General features: G+C 34.7%; 1 protein-coding gene across 1 annotated transcript in view; it reads left to right on the top strand.

The window, feature by feature from the left end:
• LOC149789988 (puromycin-sensitive aminopeptidase-like) overlaps positions 1-17,462 on the top strand; it is a 58,041-nt gene that overhangs the window by 12,488 nt on the left and 28,091 nt on the right. Inside the window, exons 4-11 of the mRNA XM_089972068.1 lie at positions 30-155; positions 1,704-1,811; positions 5,981-6,181; positions 9,188-9,284; positions 11,645-11,793; positions 13,549-13,713; positions 15,581-15,685; positions 16,894-17,049. Coding sequence (XP_089828194.1) covers positions 30-155; positions 1,704-1,811; positions 5,981-6,181; positions 9,188-9,284; positions 11,645-11,793; positions 13,549-13,713; positions 15,581-15,685; positions 16,894-17,049 — 1,107 coding nt within the window. The remainder of the gene's footprint in view (positions 1-29; positions 156-1,703; positions 1,812-5,980; positions 6,182-9,187; positions 9,285-11,644; positions 11,794-13,548; positions 13,714-15,580; positions 15,686-16,893; positions 17,050-17,462) is intronic.

Genomic DNA, 17,462 nt, shown 5'->3' with positions numbered 1-17,462 from the left:
TAATAATGCCAAAAATGTCATAATTGCAGGTAGGTGAAGGTATCTTGCATATAGAATTTACTGGTGAATTGAATGACAAGATGAAGGGTTTCTACAGAAGTAAGTACACAGGACCAGATGGGGAGGAGAGATACGGTGCAGTGACACAGTTTGAGGTAAACTATAGTTCTTTATAGTGTCTCTGTTTTCATATATTTATACATTTAAGAAAACTTGCATGCAAATATTTTCCGTATGTTAATGTGATATTGTGGTATAACAAATTGATAGTTTCTCCTTAAAAAAAGTTTGTACCTCAGAAATAGGTTAGCCTTGAAAATATTCGTGGAAAGTATTTTGTGTAGGTCAGTTATCCATGTAATGATGTAGTGGGAATTTGGAGTGGGCTGAAAATTCCATTACTGACTTCTTTCTGTCTTAGTAGGAAGAATCGGGGTATCACGATTTAATTATGTTATTGTTCCTTTCTTAGAATTATATCAATTAAATGAAAATCTACCAGCCCAGCATTGAGTTTTAGTTGACTTTAGTAATTTGGTATAGGAATTGTAATCTTTGATGATTAGAAATGTAAAGCATGATACAATTATTTAGTGACACTTCTAACATGAGAAAAAGGTTTACCGTTCTCTGAAAATTAGTAATAGTGAATTAGTTAATTGATCTGAAATCCCATACACACTCTCAATATTTTCCTTACTCATCAGCAGTTCTGTGAGCAGCTGAAGCCCCCTGTCTCCACAGAACAGTTTAAATAAAAAAACAGAAGTTTACGTTACTTCATCCTTTTAAATAAGCCAGACATGAATGTTGAAAATTAAATAAAGCAATATGCTGCTTTTACAAGAATCAAATTTGTATGCTAATATGAGTATATAGGAGATACTGTTCATTGAAAACTGTTGTTTGATATCATTCTTGCAAAGTTTGCATCCCAGCCATGAATTGTACAAATTTAACTCAAAGAAGTTTAGATAGTAAAACTTAAAAATTGTACATATTCAGCATGCTAATTTCTGCAAATTGAATATTGTGAAATTTCTTTTATTAATTTGATACTGTTTTCTGTGTGTTTCATGGTTGTCACACATACCTTTTTTGTAGAAATTATAGTATCCATTCCCACGGCCATGAATATACTGATTTCTGTAGATTTTATTGTCGTCACACTTAAAACAATAATTTTTGGGTGTATGTATTAGTGTCCATTCCCACAGCCATGAATATACTGTTTTCTGTAGAGTTCATGGTTATTTGACCTAAAAAAATAATTTGTCTGTGGAAATAATAGGATCCATTCCCACAGCCATGAATTTATAGACTTGTAAAACAATAATTTGTCTGTGGAAATAATATAATCCATTCCCACAGCCATGAACTTAAAGACTTGTAAAACAATAATTTGTCTGTGGAAATAATGAGTCCATTCCAATAGTCATGACTTTAAAGACCTTTAAAACAATAATTTGTCTGTGGAAATAATAGGATTCATTCCCACAGCCATGAATTTATAGACTTGTAAAACAATAATTTGTCTGTGGAAATAATGAGTCCATTCCAATAGTCATGACTTTAAGTAGTACTGACAAAATCATGTTTTTGAAAAATACACCATGAAAATTAGAAGTACATAAATTTACGAAAAATTGATAGCACACATATTTTCTCAAGTGTAGTATTTGTTATTTATCTTTTCTGCATAGGCTACAGATGCCAGGAGAGCCTTCCCATGCTATGATGAACCAGCAGTGAAAGCCACATTTGATGTCACTCTTGTTGTGCCTAAGAACAGAGTAGCCCTCTCAAATATGGTATTTTATTACACTGTTACAAGAAGAATTACTATTACTATTCATAGTTCATTCATGGCAGACATTGTCAGTTTTGGGAGGGAACATTCAAGAAAAAGATAAATTATGCTGTCAGCAATATTTAGCACAAGAAAATATAACAAAAACTTGCTTTACAGATTATTATTGGAAAACTTATATACCTTGATTCAAACAGCATAGAAAAATCATAGAATTTAAGGGACTGCTCCAGTGGCCTAGTGGTTAGAGTGTCCGCCTCGGAAGCTGGAGGTTGTGGGTTCGAACCCCAGCCAAGTCATACTAAAGACTTACAGAAATGGTACTAACAGCTGCCTCGCTAGGCTCTCAGCATTAAGAGGTTAGTGTTAGGACTGGTCGGTCTGGTGTCAGGATAATGTGACTGGGTGGGACATCATGCTACATGTCTGCGGCATGATGCCCCAGTGCTAGACATCACTATAAACTGCCATACTGCAGACATCGTAGCGATATGACTGAAAAATTGTTAAAGTTACATTAAAAATCCTATTCACAAATTGAATTTAAGGGATTTCCATGAAACTGTAGATGTTAAAGTTTTTGTCATTACCATGTTGTCCAAAAATAACGGGTAAATGTTATAAAATGTGTTGGCTCAAATGGCATGCAACACTGGCAATTCAATTAACAAATTAATATGGAGAAGGTTTAATTTCATTGAGACAAATTATTCCTGGGAAAGGTTCGGAAGTCTTTAAAAACTCCTTGGAAAAATTCTTCAGGGATGCGCAAACTAAATTTCAGATTAAATTTCACTTCCATATTAAATCAGTATGGAATATGGTTTGGTAAGTTGTTGACAGAATTACAAACAGCTGTATGAGTTATTTGTAAAACTTTGAGAAATTGGTCACTACCTTACCAAAATCTTTAAACACATTGGCCAGAAAATCCTCCCAGAATGTTTCTGGAAACATCCACTACATAAGAAACCTGAAAGAAAAAACATTGACCATCAAATTTGACTTGATACATGTATATGAGGAGCTTTCAAAGAGTTGCCATCTTTTTGGACTTTGATAATGCCTGACATCATATGGATACGGCATAATAAATGGCTTGTTTGGTTGAATTGTCTGCCTGCCTACCTTGATATGAAACTTTTGAAAGATGCACAATTCCAAGTTAAGGTAGGTTGCACCTTTCTGAAAGCCACCTTCAAGAAATGGTGTAGCTTATGGAAGCATATTGTCAGGAACCCGTTTTAACATCAGAATTAACAGCATAGTCAGGTGCCTAAATCCAGGAACTGACTGCTTATTAACAACATTTTGATCTCCGATACATCAAAAGTATGCATAATATTGAACGTCAACCACTGGTATGCCTTAGTAAACTTTTAAAAATGTTGGGAAGAAAATGGATTACAATTTTTGAAATCTAAAACTGTTTGCATACAGTGCTGCAGATTAAGTAACAGATTTTATCACCCAAAATTCTATATTTGTGGTTCTCTAACCTTGTTTTGGAGGATTCCACATTTTTAAGAGTTATTTTTGCCTGTAAACTAACTTTCCTTCCACACATTAGATGCCTCAAGGACATATGATGCAACCCCTGCATTTGTTATATGTTGGGAAGCAGAGGGTCAAACTTCACTTATCTAAATTGATTATGTCTTTACTGTGTATGAATAGGCTTATACATCATACCAGCAGGTGTTTGGTACAATACAGAATCAGGGACTTGGACTTTGGTAGCATTTTCAACTTTACCAGCAGATAGTCTCAATGCAGAGTCAAATTACCAATCACTTCATTTCATATGAGCAAATCAGTATACTACTAAACTGTCCTCTGATCCAGCTAAACCCACATGTAATGTTGTTTTTATCTCTAAATCCAACCTTGTATGATAGGATACATAAAGTTCATTCCATTAAAAAAAAATTGAATTCATCCTCATTTTGCAAGAATTAATCATTCCAATCTATTCCCATCTTACCCCCCTTGTTAAGAAAGCTTCAAAAATGTATAATTGATCTTTGCCATTACAAAAATTCCTGAACAGATCTTCTCGTTCATAGGAGCAGATTTATTGAAATTGTAGCCTTCTATTGTGACCTATTTTTTTCTGTGTGGGGATAATGCAAAAGATGGAAATGAGGTTGCTGCTGCCATTGCAACACTATGGTAATATCTTTAATTGCTTACCAGATAAAGCCTCCATTTTAACAGTAGAAATTAGAGATATTCAAATCTACATTAAAACCTCTCTGAAACATGTTTCATCATCAATTTGGACCTTTTTCACATTGAAAATTTAACAAAACCATAAATTTGATTATCAGTGATTGTCCGAAACCTTGGAAATACAGGATTTTCTCATAATAGGTGGAAGAAGTATTCTGTACTCTTGGCAACTTGGTTAAATTGGTGTTGAGGGTAATGAAGGAACAGAAAAAGTAGCCCAAGCTGCCATGTAGTTACCCATTTCTGAATGAAAGATTCCATATAAATCAGCATGTTCTATATACCGAGCAAAACATCTTAAATGCAAATTTCACAAGCAAGCTTTGGAACTTTAAATCCACCATTTGCATGTGACATTCCTCGTATAGAACAAGTCATGTGGTTCAGATGGTGTTGTGCTGATCATGTGTAGGGCACATGGCCTATGCATATCTCCAGAAGGGTAAACTTCAGCCAGAGTACATAGCTTTGTCAGTATCCACTGACAGTGGAAAACGTTCTTGTTGAGGGTATGACTTCATCATGTGAAATAGTTTTTTTAAAAATTATTTAAGCTCTTTTAAGAAGCTCTGTGAAGATATACAGTCAGAGAATATCTTTAAAACAATGCGTTGTAATTAATTTTGACACTATATTTTAAAGATTTTATATTGTTTACCTTTTATTTTATATACCTTTGAAAATTTTTAACAAATGTGTATTTAATTTTTTCTCTTGGAGTACTAGATGTTGACATTTATTTTGGAAGACTTTATCTTTTTAAAAGTTTTTTATCATTACAGTTTTTGAATTTAACTTTTTCTTGCTCTCTGTAGCCTCTATTGTGATGATGTGCCATTAATTCCTTTGCATACATTACATTCCAACTTGGACTTTATTTTTTTCACCCCCCCCCCCCCGCCCCGCACCCCCGTTACCCACATCAATGATGAAGGGGCATGGAGATAGAGCAGTGATAGTGTCCATTTGTCGACCCATCCATAGACAAGATGATTTTTGCAACATAACATCATGTGAAGGTGGTGGTAGAAACCTATCGATTGCAGCTTTTTTAGGTCCATGTTCAATGTCAGTGGAGCTCAAAATGTGATTTTCACTTATGCATGATGAATTTCATTTCCTTGGCCTAATTTTCATCAAACTTTTTAAGTACACATCATTTGGGCAGGGGCAACTTGCCCATGATTCGGAGTCAGTGGTGAAAAATGTCAAGGTCACAGCAGATATTGTCATTTTGTGTGTGTTTCTGCATGACAAATCAAGTTTCAATGATCCCGTATTCATCAGACTTCATATGTGGTGACATGAGCACAGGCACTTTCCTTTGGATTCTGAAAATGCCAGTGTCACAGGAACATAAATTGTCATTTTGGAATCCAAATGATCATTCTATTTTTCTCAAGTTTTCTGCACACAACATTTTATCAGTTTCATATATGTGTGTTAAATTCGAGAAGGGGCAGCAAGTTTCATCAGCAGTTTAAAGGGTGAAAGACACTGGACATATAACATTTTAAAATTATATTAATAGCTGTGGTTGAAGGGTATCCTAAATACTTCTGATGAACTGTTTTTGTTCTTTTATGGAAAACTAATCTTTGAGCATTCTGGTAAAAGCTGTGAATGTAAAGTCTTTATGTATTTAGACTAGTCCCAGTATGTTTCAGACTCTGGTTTGCACGAGTTTGATTTATGCATGGTGTATATACTTAATTTTTCCCTAAATTGTACAATATATTTTTTTACCAAAGGGCAACAGTCTTTTTCTGATCTTATGAATTTTACCATGTTAAAAGTCACTGGTGCTCTGCTGTTGGTCTCGACCAAACCTTGTACCAGAAATTTTTCTACCAAGTTATTTTAAAAAAAATTCAAGACCAAAGACTGAGTCTTAAAACATATTTAGACAGAAAGTCTGCACAATTTTGAACATTTCAGCCAGTGAAGTCTGAGACCACTGACGAAACAAATGAGAACTGGAAGGTTGTGAAGTACGAGAGAAGTCCTATCATGTCTACCTATCTGTTGGCCTTTATTGTCGGAGAATATGATTACGTAGAGGCCAGAGATGCAGATGGGGTGCTGATTCGAGTATACACACCGGTTGGCAAGAAGGAGCAGGGACAGTTTGCACTTGATGTAAGTTACCAGTTTATGTCACAGGGCATTCAAGTTTTAAATAAGATTGTAAAGATTTTGTTTGTATTGATGGAGAGAAGAATTTATTGTAAACTTATAATATATGGATGAATTAAAGCATTTTCATTCAGTTTTTAGCAACATACTGCGCTTGAATTAGATCTAGCAGTGGAACAGTCATGTTTGGGAGCAGGGCAGGCAAAATTAAGAGAGTTTTATGATCATAATAAATATAGGTTACTGTGCCCTATTTTATACTTTGTATCTTGTTACCTTTTTGTAATGTCACTTGATGGTCAGTTACTATTGATTTTCTTGCTTGGAAAGATATTACGATATATTGTATCTTTGGTATACAATTAAAATCTTTGATGCCATGAAAGCACGAGACCAGTTCAAGGTGATGGGAAAAACCAGCTGCAATATAAAGTATGGAGAAACAAATTAACAGGTATGATTAAACAAGCTTACAAAAACTTGTTATAAATTAATGATTGAAAACTGAAAAGAGCAACTCAAATTCTATTTGGAAAGTTTTCAGTGAACTACCTGGGGAAACAGAGAAATCAGACCTGTAAAATCCTCTTACTTCGGTAAATGTCACCACTGCCACTGATGATATTGATATTGCAAATGTTTTCAGTAATTCTTTCATTACAACCTCATCAGTCCCCAGTATTGCCTATTTGCAAATCCAAACTTGTCAAGATTGATTGAAAACCTGTCCATCACTCGTTCATGTCACATTTAATTAAACTCGTGCTTTTTCACATTAACAAAAGAGGCATTAGACAGAAACATTAATTTGGAGGGCTGAATTTATAATGTTATTGGATTTACTCCTAATATATTGTGATCAAGTAAGTATTATTGAAGAAACATTTTACTTCAGAAATTGTTTTTTTTGGTGTAACATTTTTTGTTTTTTCAAAGTTAGATTCTTCTGGTGTCATCAGATTCTAAGATTTCATTTATTGATTGGTGAATATTGAACTGTGCCACAGTTTTACAGAAAAATGGCAAAGAGACTTTTGTGCTGCAGTTTGTAATCATGATATATTTCCAAAAACTGGACTTCTTGTCATTCCATTCATATGTTTTTGCATTACATTTAACAGTACTATATCTGAAGAGAGATTAATATATGAACAGTACTATATATGAAGATAGATTAATATCTATCTAGTATGAACAGTATTATATATGAAGATAGATTAATATATATCCAGTATGAACAGTACTATGTATGAAGATAGATTAATATATATCCAGTATGAACAGTACTATATATGAAGATAGATTAATATATATCAAGTATGAACACAACTATATATGAAGATAGATTAATATATATCTAGTATGAACAGTACTATATCTGAAGATAGATTAATATATATCCAGTATGAACAGTACTATATCTGAAGATAGATTAATATATATCCAGTATGAACAGTACTATATATAAAGATAGATTAATATATATCCAGTATGAACAGTACTATATATGAAGATAGATTAATATATATCTAGTATGAACAGTACTATATATGAAGATTAACATACATCTAGTATGAACAGTACTATATATGAAGATAGATTATATATATATATATATATATATATATATATATATATATATATATATATATATACACACACACACACAGTATGAATAGTACTATATCTGAAAATATAAGTATATAGTGTGAATAGCAATTAGTATATTAATTTACAGTATGAATAGTACTTTATTATATGCTCATTTTTTTCCCTGTTAACTTTGCATTGTCAGAATCATTCAGTATTTTATGACACTGAACTCGTGCACAACTTCATATGCACTCATAAAGGAACTACTTTCTGTTGAAAACAAACAATGGATGCAGATGGCCAGCACTTTTTGTAAACAAATCATGTACACTCACATAGTAGGCGGTTTACGTTTTACTTGATTACATTTGTTTCTGAATGAACTAAAGCAGATGTTTCGTGGACTGCCACATTCCAGCTGATTTGCTACATTCCACAATTATGTTTTTGATAGTGTTTTGGATTTAGGTGGGAGATGTCAGATTTTATAAAATTGCTGGGGTCCTTACAAATAACATGCAAGTGACGAAGCATTAACTGACCTCTTTAGCTGGAAATAAGAATGGCAAAAAATATACTTACAGTTTTACATCCTGAATTTCCTTTCTTAGTTCTGCAAATCCAAATTATATGAGCCATATCATGGGTTCTCAAGCTTGATTACACATTTCAAAATTGTACTGTAATTTCGACTATATTCCAAGTGCAATTACATCCTCCTTACTGCACACAAAATGAAACAAACATTAAATTCCATAGCGTCTTTTTGATAATTGCAATTGAAAGACTTCATATTTTCCCCACATTATGATTTCAAATATTCAATGACAGAACAAAAACACACTTAATGTCAACATGCTTCTCCCTTGATATTTCAATCCGATATATTTCATGTAGAATTTGCACGGATGAATCCAGTCCATAATCACAAAATTTCGTAGAATTGACACAAATACCAAAATCTCTTCATTCCAGATCAAATTGAAAAGTTGTTGCAGTGCGTATTCATCCACAATATGAATAAAATTTCAATTTTAAGTAGACCAAAATGCCATTTTCTTTCAAAAGTTATGTTAGTGCGACTAAGTTCAAAATTTATCTGGGCGGAGTTCATGTGTGCATTAATAATGTTGTTGTGTAATGATGAATCTGCGCATGTGTATTTAGTTTGGAATACGGCATACATTCAGTTACTTTGTTGATGTGTATTTTGTTTATATAATTAAGCCTTAGGTAGAATAAGAAAAATGAGCATATAATAACAAGGTTGTGCAGTATTTCATCCGAAAAACTTGTTCATATTTTCCCATACAAATACATTAACCTATAAATATACTAAAAGATATTAAAAATATGCAATGAATAGTACTATATATGAACAGAAGAGAGCTATTACTTTTTTTGTTTCTGCCATAGGTGTCCGTAAAGACTCTACCCTTCTACAAGAACTATTTCCAGATAGCTTACCCTCTACCCAAGATAGATCTTATTGCCATAGCTGACTTTGCCTCTGGTAAGAATGAGCATTTATGTGTACTTGTGCTTATAGCAAACCAAACGTTCTTAGGAATTTTCTTGTTTGGCCTCTTATTTTTGTCCCCCCCCCCCCACCGCCGAGACTTAGATAATGCTTTCTCTAGATTGGATGCCAGTTTGTTAAGGATAAAACCGATTGACTGGTTGCAGAAACTCATCTAATTACATGCCCATTGAATTTTGTTTCTTTAAAATTCAAGATGAATGTTCAATCCATTGGCCAGATCCATACAGCATACCAAAATTATATATATCAGAAAGATTGGAACATTTTATTTCACATGTCTTGACATATTATTAAACTTTTGTAAATAAATTAAGGCGCCCTAAGTGGCCGAGTGGTCCAAAGCGCTCCACGTTACAGTTCACTGCCATCTCACCTCTGTCTGCGTGGGTTCAAGTTTCAGATTCGGCTAATATGGGCATGTGAGAAAGCTTGCCAGTAGCTTCTCATGGGTCGGTGGTTCTTTCCGGGGGTTTTCCGGGTTCTTCCTCCACCATTAATACTGGCCGCCATGTATGGCCTATCATGTGCTGAAAAATTGCGTTAAACCCTACAACAACAATAACAAAATTGTAAATAAATTATGCACAAGTGTTTTAATGTTAAAAAAATATGAGTTAAGTTTTTAACTGAGAATAGTTTCAACAGCATACGTGTCCATGAGCAAGTGTTTTCATTTACATGTCTACTGTTTTTTTTCTTTGGTATCCCATGTTTTGCTCTGACAGGATAGGGATATATTGGAGCTGTCAGGCCAATACATGTTCATAAGAGTTCTTTACTTTCTAGATGAAATAGAAAAAATAAATCTATGTTGTTTTTTTTATAGACTCATTCTTTTATGCTTTCCAAACAAACTGTATGCTACATAATATTTGCACAGACATACATACACACACTACACATGATGTACATGCTTGAATGTGCACATACACACTTTTTGGTCAGAATGATCATACAGAATACAAACTATGAGTGACTGCACCGGTGGCCTAGTATTTAGAGTATCTACCTCGGAAGCAGGAAGTCATGGGTTTGAACCCCGGCCAAGTCATACCAAAGACTTACAAAAAATGGTACTAACAGTTGCCTCACTAGGTGCTCAGCATTAAGAGGTTAGTGTTAGGACTGGTTGGCCTGGTGTCAGGATAATATGACTGGGTGGGACAAAATACTACATGTCTGCGGCATGATGCCCCAGTGCTAGACATCACTATAAACTGTCACACTGCAGACATCATAGCGATATGACTGAAATTTTGTTAAAAATCCTACACACACACACACACACATAATCACACATAATCACACACACACACACACATAATCACACATACCAACTATGAATGCATGTGTTTCAGTCCTGGCCTGCCATCTAGGAGGAAAGTGACTGCTAAAACTTGCACAGAATGTCAGAGTTTGTTTTTGTTTGTTTTTTTTACTTAATCATTAATGTTAGAAGAGGGAATACACCTCTAGAGTCCACAATATAGTCAAAGGGAAGTAAATCATCTATTCATGATGGGAACATAGTTTTGACATTGGTGTGCATTTATTGAGATGAGCTTTAACCTCTCAAAATTTACCCAAAGAATAATTTTTATTCAGATAGTTACTTGCACAGATACAGTGTTAATTGAATTTTGATTTATGTCCACTTTCTACAATTTTCGGAAAAGTTTTATCAAAGGTCATCATTAACCTCAAATGGGGGAAAATTTACACAGCAACAAAATTAAAGCCAAACAGATTAAAAAAGTGTAAAAAAATGAAAATCTTTTGTTTCCTAATCATTGTCATTAATTGCAGGTTATTTTTTATTTGTTAAGAGAACCAGTAGCTTGCCAATATAAAGCAAATCCAAGCATAAGAAAAGAAAAACAAGCACCTTAACATTAATGTTGATTGGTTGGTTTTAATGCCACTTTAGCATTTTATTTTGCATCAAAATTTGAGGAAATGGGTCTTAAGTATTTCCCAAGGAAATACATAAGCAATAATGGTGAGTACATGACATAGATAGAAAATTGATTGGGCCATTCATTCTTTACTAATTCACTATGTTTAGACCTTCACTATTCCTTTTGTATGCATGAAATACATGGCTAATATAAATCATACAAAAATAATTTCCTGTTTAAAGGTGCTATGGAGAATTGGGGTTTAGTGACATACAGAGAACCAGCCCTTCTCACTGACCCTGAGATTTCTTCTGCCACAGGCAAGTAGTGGGTGGCACTGGTTATTGGCCATGATTTGGCTCACCAGTGGTTTGGCAACTTTGTCGCCATGGTAAGAAAATTATTTACTAAAATATAATTTTCTGTTCAAAGGTGCTATGGAGAATTGGGGTTTAGTGACATACAGAGAAACAGCCCTGCTGGTTGACCCTGAGATTTCCTCAGCCAAAGGCAAGCAGTGGGTGGCACTAGTTGTTGGTCATGAGCTGGCTCACCAGTGGTTTGGCAACCTTGTCACCATGGTAAGAAACTTATTCCATATGGTTTATATTTTGTCAAGCCTACTACTGGATCATACAGTTAAAAATTTGCTGAGGTCTATGGTTTTAAATAAACTAATGTCCAGGCACTCCCATTATAAACTTGACTCAACATTTTGAGTAACAAATGTTACTCCAGACTTGGAAATGTTTCTCAGAATTGAAAATTGCAACCTTTTGATTGGTCAGAATATTTTCTAGTAAGATTTGGAGTCAAATGCGTTTTTTTAATGGAGGGGCTTGGTTTGGAGCAGCGTTATGAGCACTGTGCGAAACAAATCTCGTAGCTCGATCCAGATCCACTGAGAGCCCAGTGAGTGTCTACTGAAGTGAATCAGCACTTCTATCGAGCTCCTCCACAACCACATTGATTAGAAGTGATATGAACACTAACAAAAAGAGAAAACTGGGCAATCCAGTTTCAGAATGCCAACAAGCCAAGTGTTTGCTACTAACTAAACACTTGATCCCTTTCTACAAAGAAGCTAAGAAACTTTCAAAATTTGTCAAGCTACAAAATGGGGCAGACTATCTTCATGAGTTTGCCCAAAACATAAATAAATCTAAAATATTTAGAAGCCTATTTACAAACCTCAAAGCGGGTTCGAACCCTGGCCAAGTCATACGAGAGACTTATAAAAATATTACTAGCAGCTGCCTCACTTGGCGTTCAGCATTAAGAGGTTAGTTTTAGGACTGGTCAGCCTGGTGTCAGGATAATGTGACTGAGTGGGATAGGATGCTAGTATGTCTGCAGCATGATGCCCCAGTGCTAGACATCACTGTAAACTGCCACACTGCGGACATTTTAGCAGTGTAACTGAAAAATTGCTAAAGCATGTTAAAAATCCAAATCAGACACACATACCCCTTGTTCCAGTCTACTTCCTCTTTATGACAATGGCAGCATATCTGGACAATTTTCTCCAGAAACCTATAACCACTGTTCTGCTCTCCCTTATTTTCTTGGTAATCTGGATTGTCAAACTTGCCGAGTTGTTTCCAACAGGATGAGGATTTCAGCAAGAAAGTGCAGCTTCTCGTATTCACTGTGGCAGTTGATTTGGTTCTGCTGTGAGGCCTTTTTATATGTTCAGTACAAATTACTTTGCTGGCTCATTGTGCCATTTTTTCCAGTCCACTTGATCAAAGGTCAATATCACAAACAAGGTGGTCATGAGTCGAACATGCTAACATCTGAGATTTGAGACAGACTTGACTAGAATATGTCATTGAAATAAAACTGAGATTTTTATCACCTATTATATTTGATGTTATAATAAGCGTGATGCACTTAAAGGATGTTATAAAGCCAAACATGACTTCAGTACAAATGAAGTAAGTCAGTGATGTGATGCAATGAAATTTAATAATTATTGTTTTTATATCTTCCCAGTTGGGTGAGAAAAGTAATCAGTGTGGGATTGACACCACAAGAAGAAAATCCAGTCTCAGAGCTATGCTGATTGACTTTTACTGGGTAGAGCCCTGCAAAAGACGAATTAAGTATTCTCTTGATTGGGATTTCCTTAATTTGGTACCAACCCCAAAATAGAATCTGTTACACTAGGTTATGTACATGAGATAATAGATGGAGATAATTATTAAATGTAAATGAAATAAGACACTTTATGTATGTAGACTTTTTAATAATAATTGTACATGATTTGAAGGTCATTTTTATTATTAATATCTGCATAAGATCAATTTTACTATAATTGTGTTTTGTATGTGTAGGAATGGTGGACCCACCTATGGCTGAATGAAGGGTTTGCCTCCTGGATAGAATACCTGTGTGTGGACTACTGTTTCCCTGAGTATGACATCTGGACGCAGTTTGTAAATCAAGCCCTAGGAAGTGCATTGGAGTTGGACGCCCTACACAACAGTCACCCTATTGAGGTATGCAACGTGAAGTTGCCCATTGTATCATCTTCGTATTGGCCAAGAAATGTAACAGTTATTTGAGAGAGGAAGAAAGGGAGGGTTGCAAAGAGGGACAGATTGACTTTCTTTGTAGGTAACTTGATAAACATTAAATTGACTATTTTTCACATGTTGCTAATTTCAAGGATATTGTGGCTGCTACATGTAGATTTACGAACACATCAAGGAATGATTATTTCATGGAAGCAGTAGGAGTCTTTTCCTAATGTCTTGAATTTATGTAACAATTAAAAAGGCATTTTTCCCAAAACTATGAAAATAAATGAATTCACAGTACTGTCAACAATGGCCACCCATGGGAAAAGTCAAAACTGGCCTTTGTAGACAAGTGCAGAGGTTCAAACAACATAATTGTTTTCTTTCCAAATACCATGCACCGAATATTGTTATCATTATTATTATTATTATTATTTTGTGTGCACTATTCAACAAAACCATAAAATATGTGTATTTATTGTTCTCTCCCAAATGAATGCTTTGAAGAAGATTGCTGTATCCTTGTCACATTAATTAATCTTATAAATTTTCTTTACTGACGTAAAATAATCACTGATTTTAGTTTGTTTTGTTCACCATGACAGAACAATAAGTTTACTACTGATTTACAGCTTACAAATGACTGTAAAGCAGAAAACAGACTCTTTGGTCAGCCAGCATTTACAGGTTTCACTTCGAAATGGCTGATCACGTTTTTAAAATAATTGTCTATTCAGTATTGAGACACTAAATAGAGAAGAGAAAAGATTTTAATTAAATATAATGTTACTGTGACTGTAATTGCAGAGGATTTCAGGTTTTATTGAGAGTACTCAATGTACATGAACTTTAAAATAGTGTAATTGCAGAGGATTTCAGGCTTTATTGAGAGTACTCAATGGACATGAACTTTAAAACCGTGTAAATGCTGAGGATTTCATGCTTTATTGAGAGTACTCAATGGACATGACCTTTAAAACAGTGTAATTGCAGAGGATTTCATGCTTTATTGAGAGTACTCAATGGACATGAACTTTAAAACCGTGTAATTGCTGAGGATTTCATGCTTTATTGTGAGTACTCATTGGACATGAACTTTAGTAATATGGCTTCTGGTAGTAGATAAAAGTATGCACATAAAAGATTCTTGTTTTTTTTATCTCGGTGATTAGAAATCAGAAAGCGTTACACCAGCGTCAAAGTCTTAGAGTGTTGAAACAAATTTGATGGTTTTCACTGAAGATTTGATATTGGTCTGTCATTTTGTGTATGATATGCTTATTAATGGCCTGTCAGTTTATTTTGTGCATGATATGCTTATTAATGGTCTGTCAGTTTATTTGGTGTATGATATGCTTATTAATGGTCTGTCAGTTTATTTGGTGTATGATATGCTTATTAATGGTCTGTCAGTTTATTTGGTGTATGATATGCTTATTAATGGTCTGTCATTTTGTATATGATAACCTTATTAATGGTCTGTCATTTTGTATATGATAACCTTATTAATGGTCTGTCATTTTGTGTATGATATGCTTATTAATGGTAATTGAAATTCAAAGCATCTTTCCAGAGGTATTACTTATGTTACCTCTGCCTCCAGAAAAAAATGCCCTTTTATAAAGAAACTTGGATAATACATTTTATCATCCCTTTTCAGTTTGCATCATCTATGTTGGCCTGATAAACTTTCTGTAAGGTCTTAAAAGCAGGTTCAAGGAATCTAGGGTGTTTGAGCCAATTGTGTTTGAACCAATCATGTTTGAGCCAGCCTGTTGGTCTCTATATTAGTCTGTCTATTAAAAGTAGTTCCATTGTAAATTTGTACATGTCATCAAATTTCCAGGTTCCAGTTGGTCATCCCAGTGAGATTGATGAGATATTTGATGCCATCTCCTACAGCAAGGGTGCCGCTGTTATTGGAATGCTGCATAACTACATTGGAGATGCTGTAGGTATTAACATTTAGGCAGATCATAATTTACACCATACTTCAATGCTTTCTTTGAGACCGCTCTGGTGGCCTAGAGGTTATAACGTCCGCCTCGGATGCAGTAGGTCATGGGTTCGATCCCCGGCCGAGTCATACCAAAGACTTACAAAAATGTTACTAACAGCTGCCTCGCTTGGCACTCAGCATTAAGAGGTTAGTGTTAGAACTGGTCAGCCTGGTGTCAGGATAATGTGACTGGGTGGGACATCATGCTACATGTCTGCAACATGATGCCCCAGGGTAGGCATCACTATAAACTGCCACACTGCAGACATCTTAGCGATATGACTGGAAAATTGTTAAAGCTGCATTAAAAATCCAAATTATACACACACATACACATGTAGACCTTTGAGTGAAGTTCTAATTTCATAATTAAGACAAAAATTGGGGATGCATCTCTGTGAAGAAAGCACCTTTACCACCACCCTCTGAATGATTTTATGTTACCTGCATATCAAATTTGAATGAAAAATTAATCAGATTAATTGGACCAGATTAATGAATCTGATTTTTATTAACATGGCTAAAAAATAAACTGCTGAGTACATGTTACTTGACCAGACTGAAGGTAAGCATAATGTAGACCAGTGCTGTCCAACCTTTTTGACACCATGGGCCACTGAAAAATGTTTTTCTTGAAGCCGAGGGCCACAGCAGAAAACTTAAAAGCAATGACTATATAGCTGCTCGAACTCTGGTGGGCCATTTAAAATTAGCCCGTGGGCAGCGGGTTGGACAGCACTGGTGTAGACTTTCTGTAGTCAAGATAATGTGTTATCCTGGCAACAAAATGGTCTTTCTTTTTCTTGGTAGTGATAAATAAATCAATAAGGGTTCAGTTGAACACATTGTCTAACCATATATGAGTTATTTTCAGAGTTATTGGCTTGCACAAAAATAAACAATGACATAATGAGAACCCTGTCAACACTATTTTTGTTTTACCATTTCACAATGTGCCAGTGTTTATGGTTTCTATTGTAGATGGGCATATGTGTTGCAATTATGATTTTTGTTGATTTGCAAATTTTTATTGTTTTTTTTTTTTTTTATCTGACACAGAAATGGAGTTTATTCTCATTGAATGTTACCGTTTTCTTTCCACGACTTTGCTCGGCTCCAACTCACATTTTATTATCCAGAACTTTGTATTTGTGTTATAGGATTTTAGGAAAGGAATGAACCAGTATCTTAACAAGTTCAAGTACTGTAATGCTTATACTGAGGATTTGTGGGATGCCCTTGAGACAGCTAGTGGCAAGCCAGTGAGAGCTGTCATGACAACATGGACTAAACAGATGGGATTCCCAGTCATCAAGGTACTTGTGATATAGTTAATTATTGTGATTTGTCTCTTTAGTATTGACCAACACTTGCATCACCAAGTTTGAGGAAACTGAAAATCCATATATGGTTTACGTAATATTTTCAAAATTATGATATGATATTGTTCATCATTATGATATGAAGCCATTGTTCAAATGTATGTTATTATGCTATTGTTTAATATTATGATATTATGCAATTATTGATCTTTATATTATGCTGTTGTTCATCGTTATGATATTGTGACAGTATCCATCTTTGCTAGCCAATTTTCCTATATACCAACTCTATCTACACCTTGGCTCAATCAGATATTTCAGTGCTTCAGGTCCGTGAATTTCATTGGATGTGATGGCAAGCTACCTATCTAATCAAAATCAAGTTGTTCAAATTTGAACACTGTTCC

Source organism: Sinohyriopsis cumingii, chromosome 10 (genome assembly GCF_028554795.1).
Source record: "Sinohyriopsis cumingii isolate HCF-2022 chromosome 10, ASM2855479v2, whole genome shotgun sequence".
Lineage (NCBI taxonomy): Eukaryota > Metazoa > Mollusca > Bivalvia > Unionida > Unionidae > Sinohyriopsis > Sinohyriopsis cumingii.
Note: the sequence above shows the minus strand (reverse complement) of the source record. Positions and strands in the feature narration are given on the sequence as shown.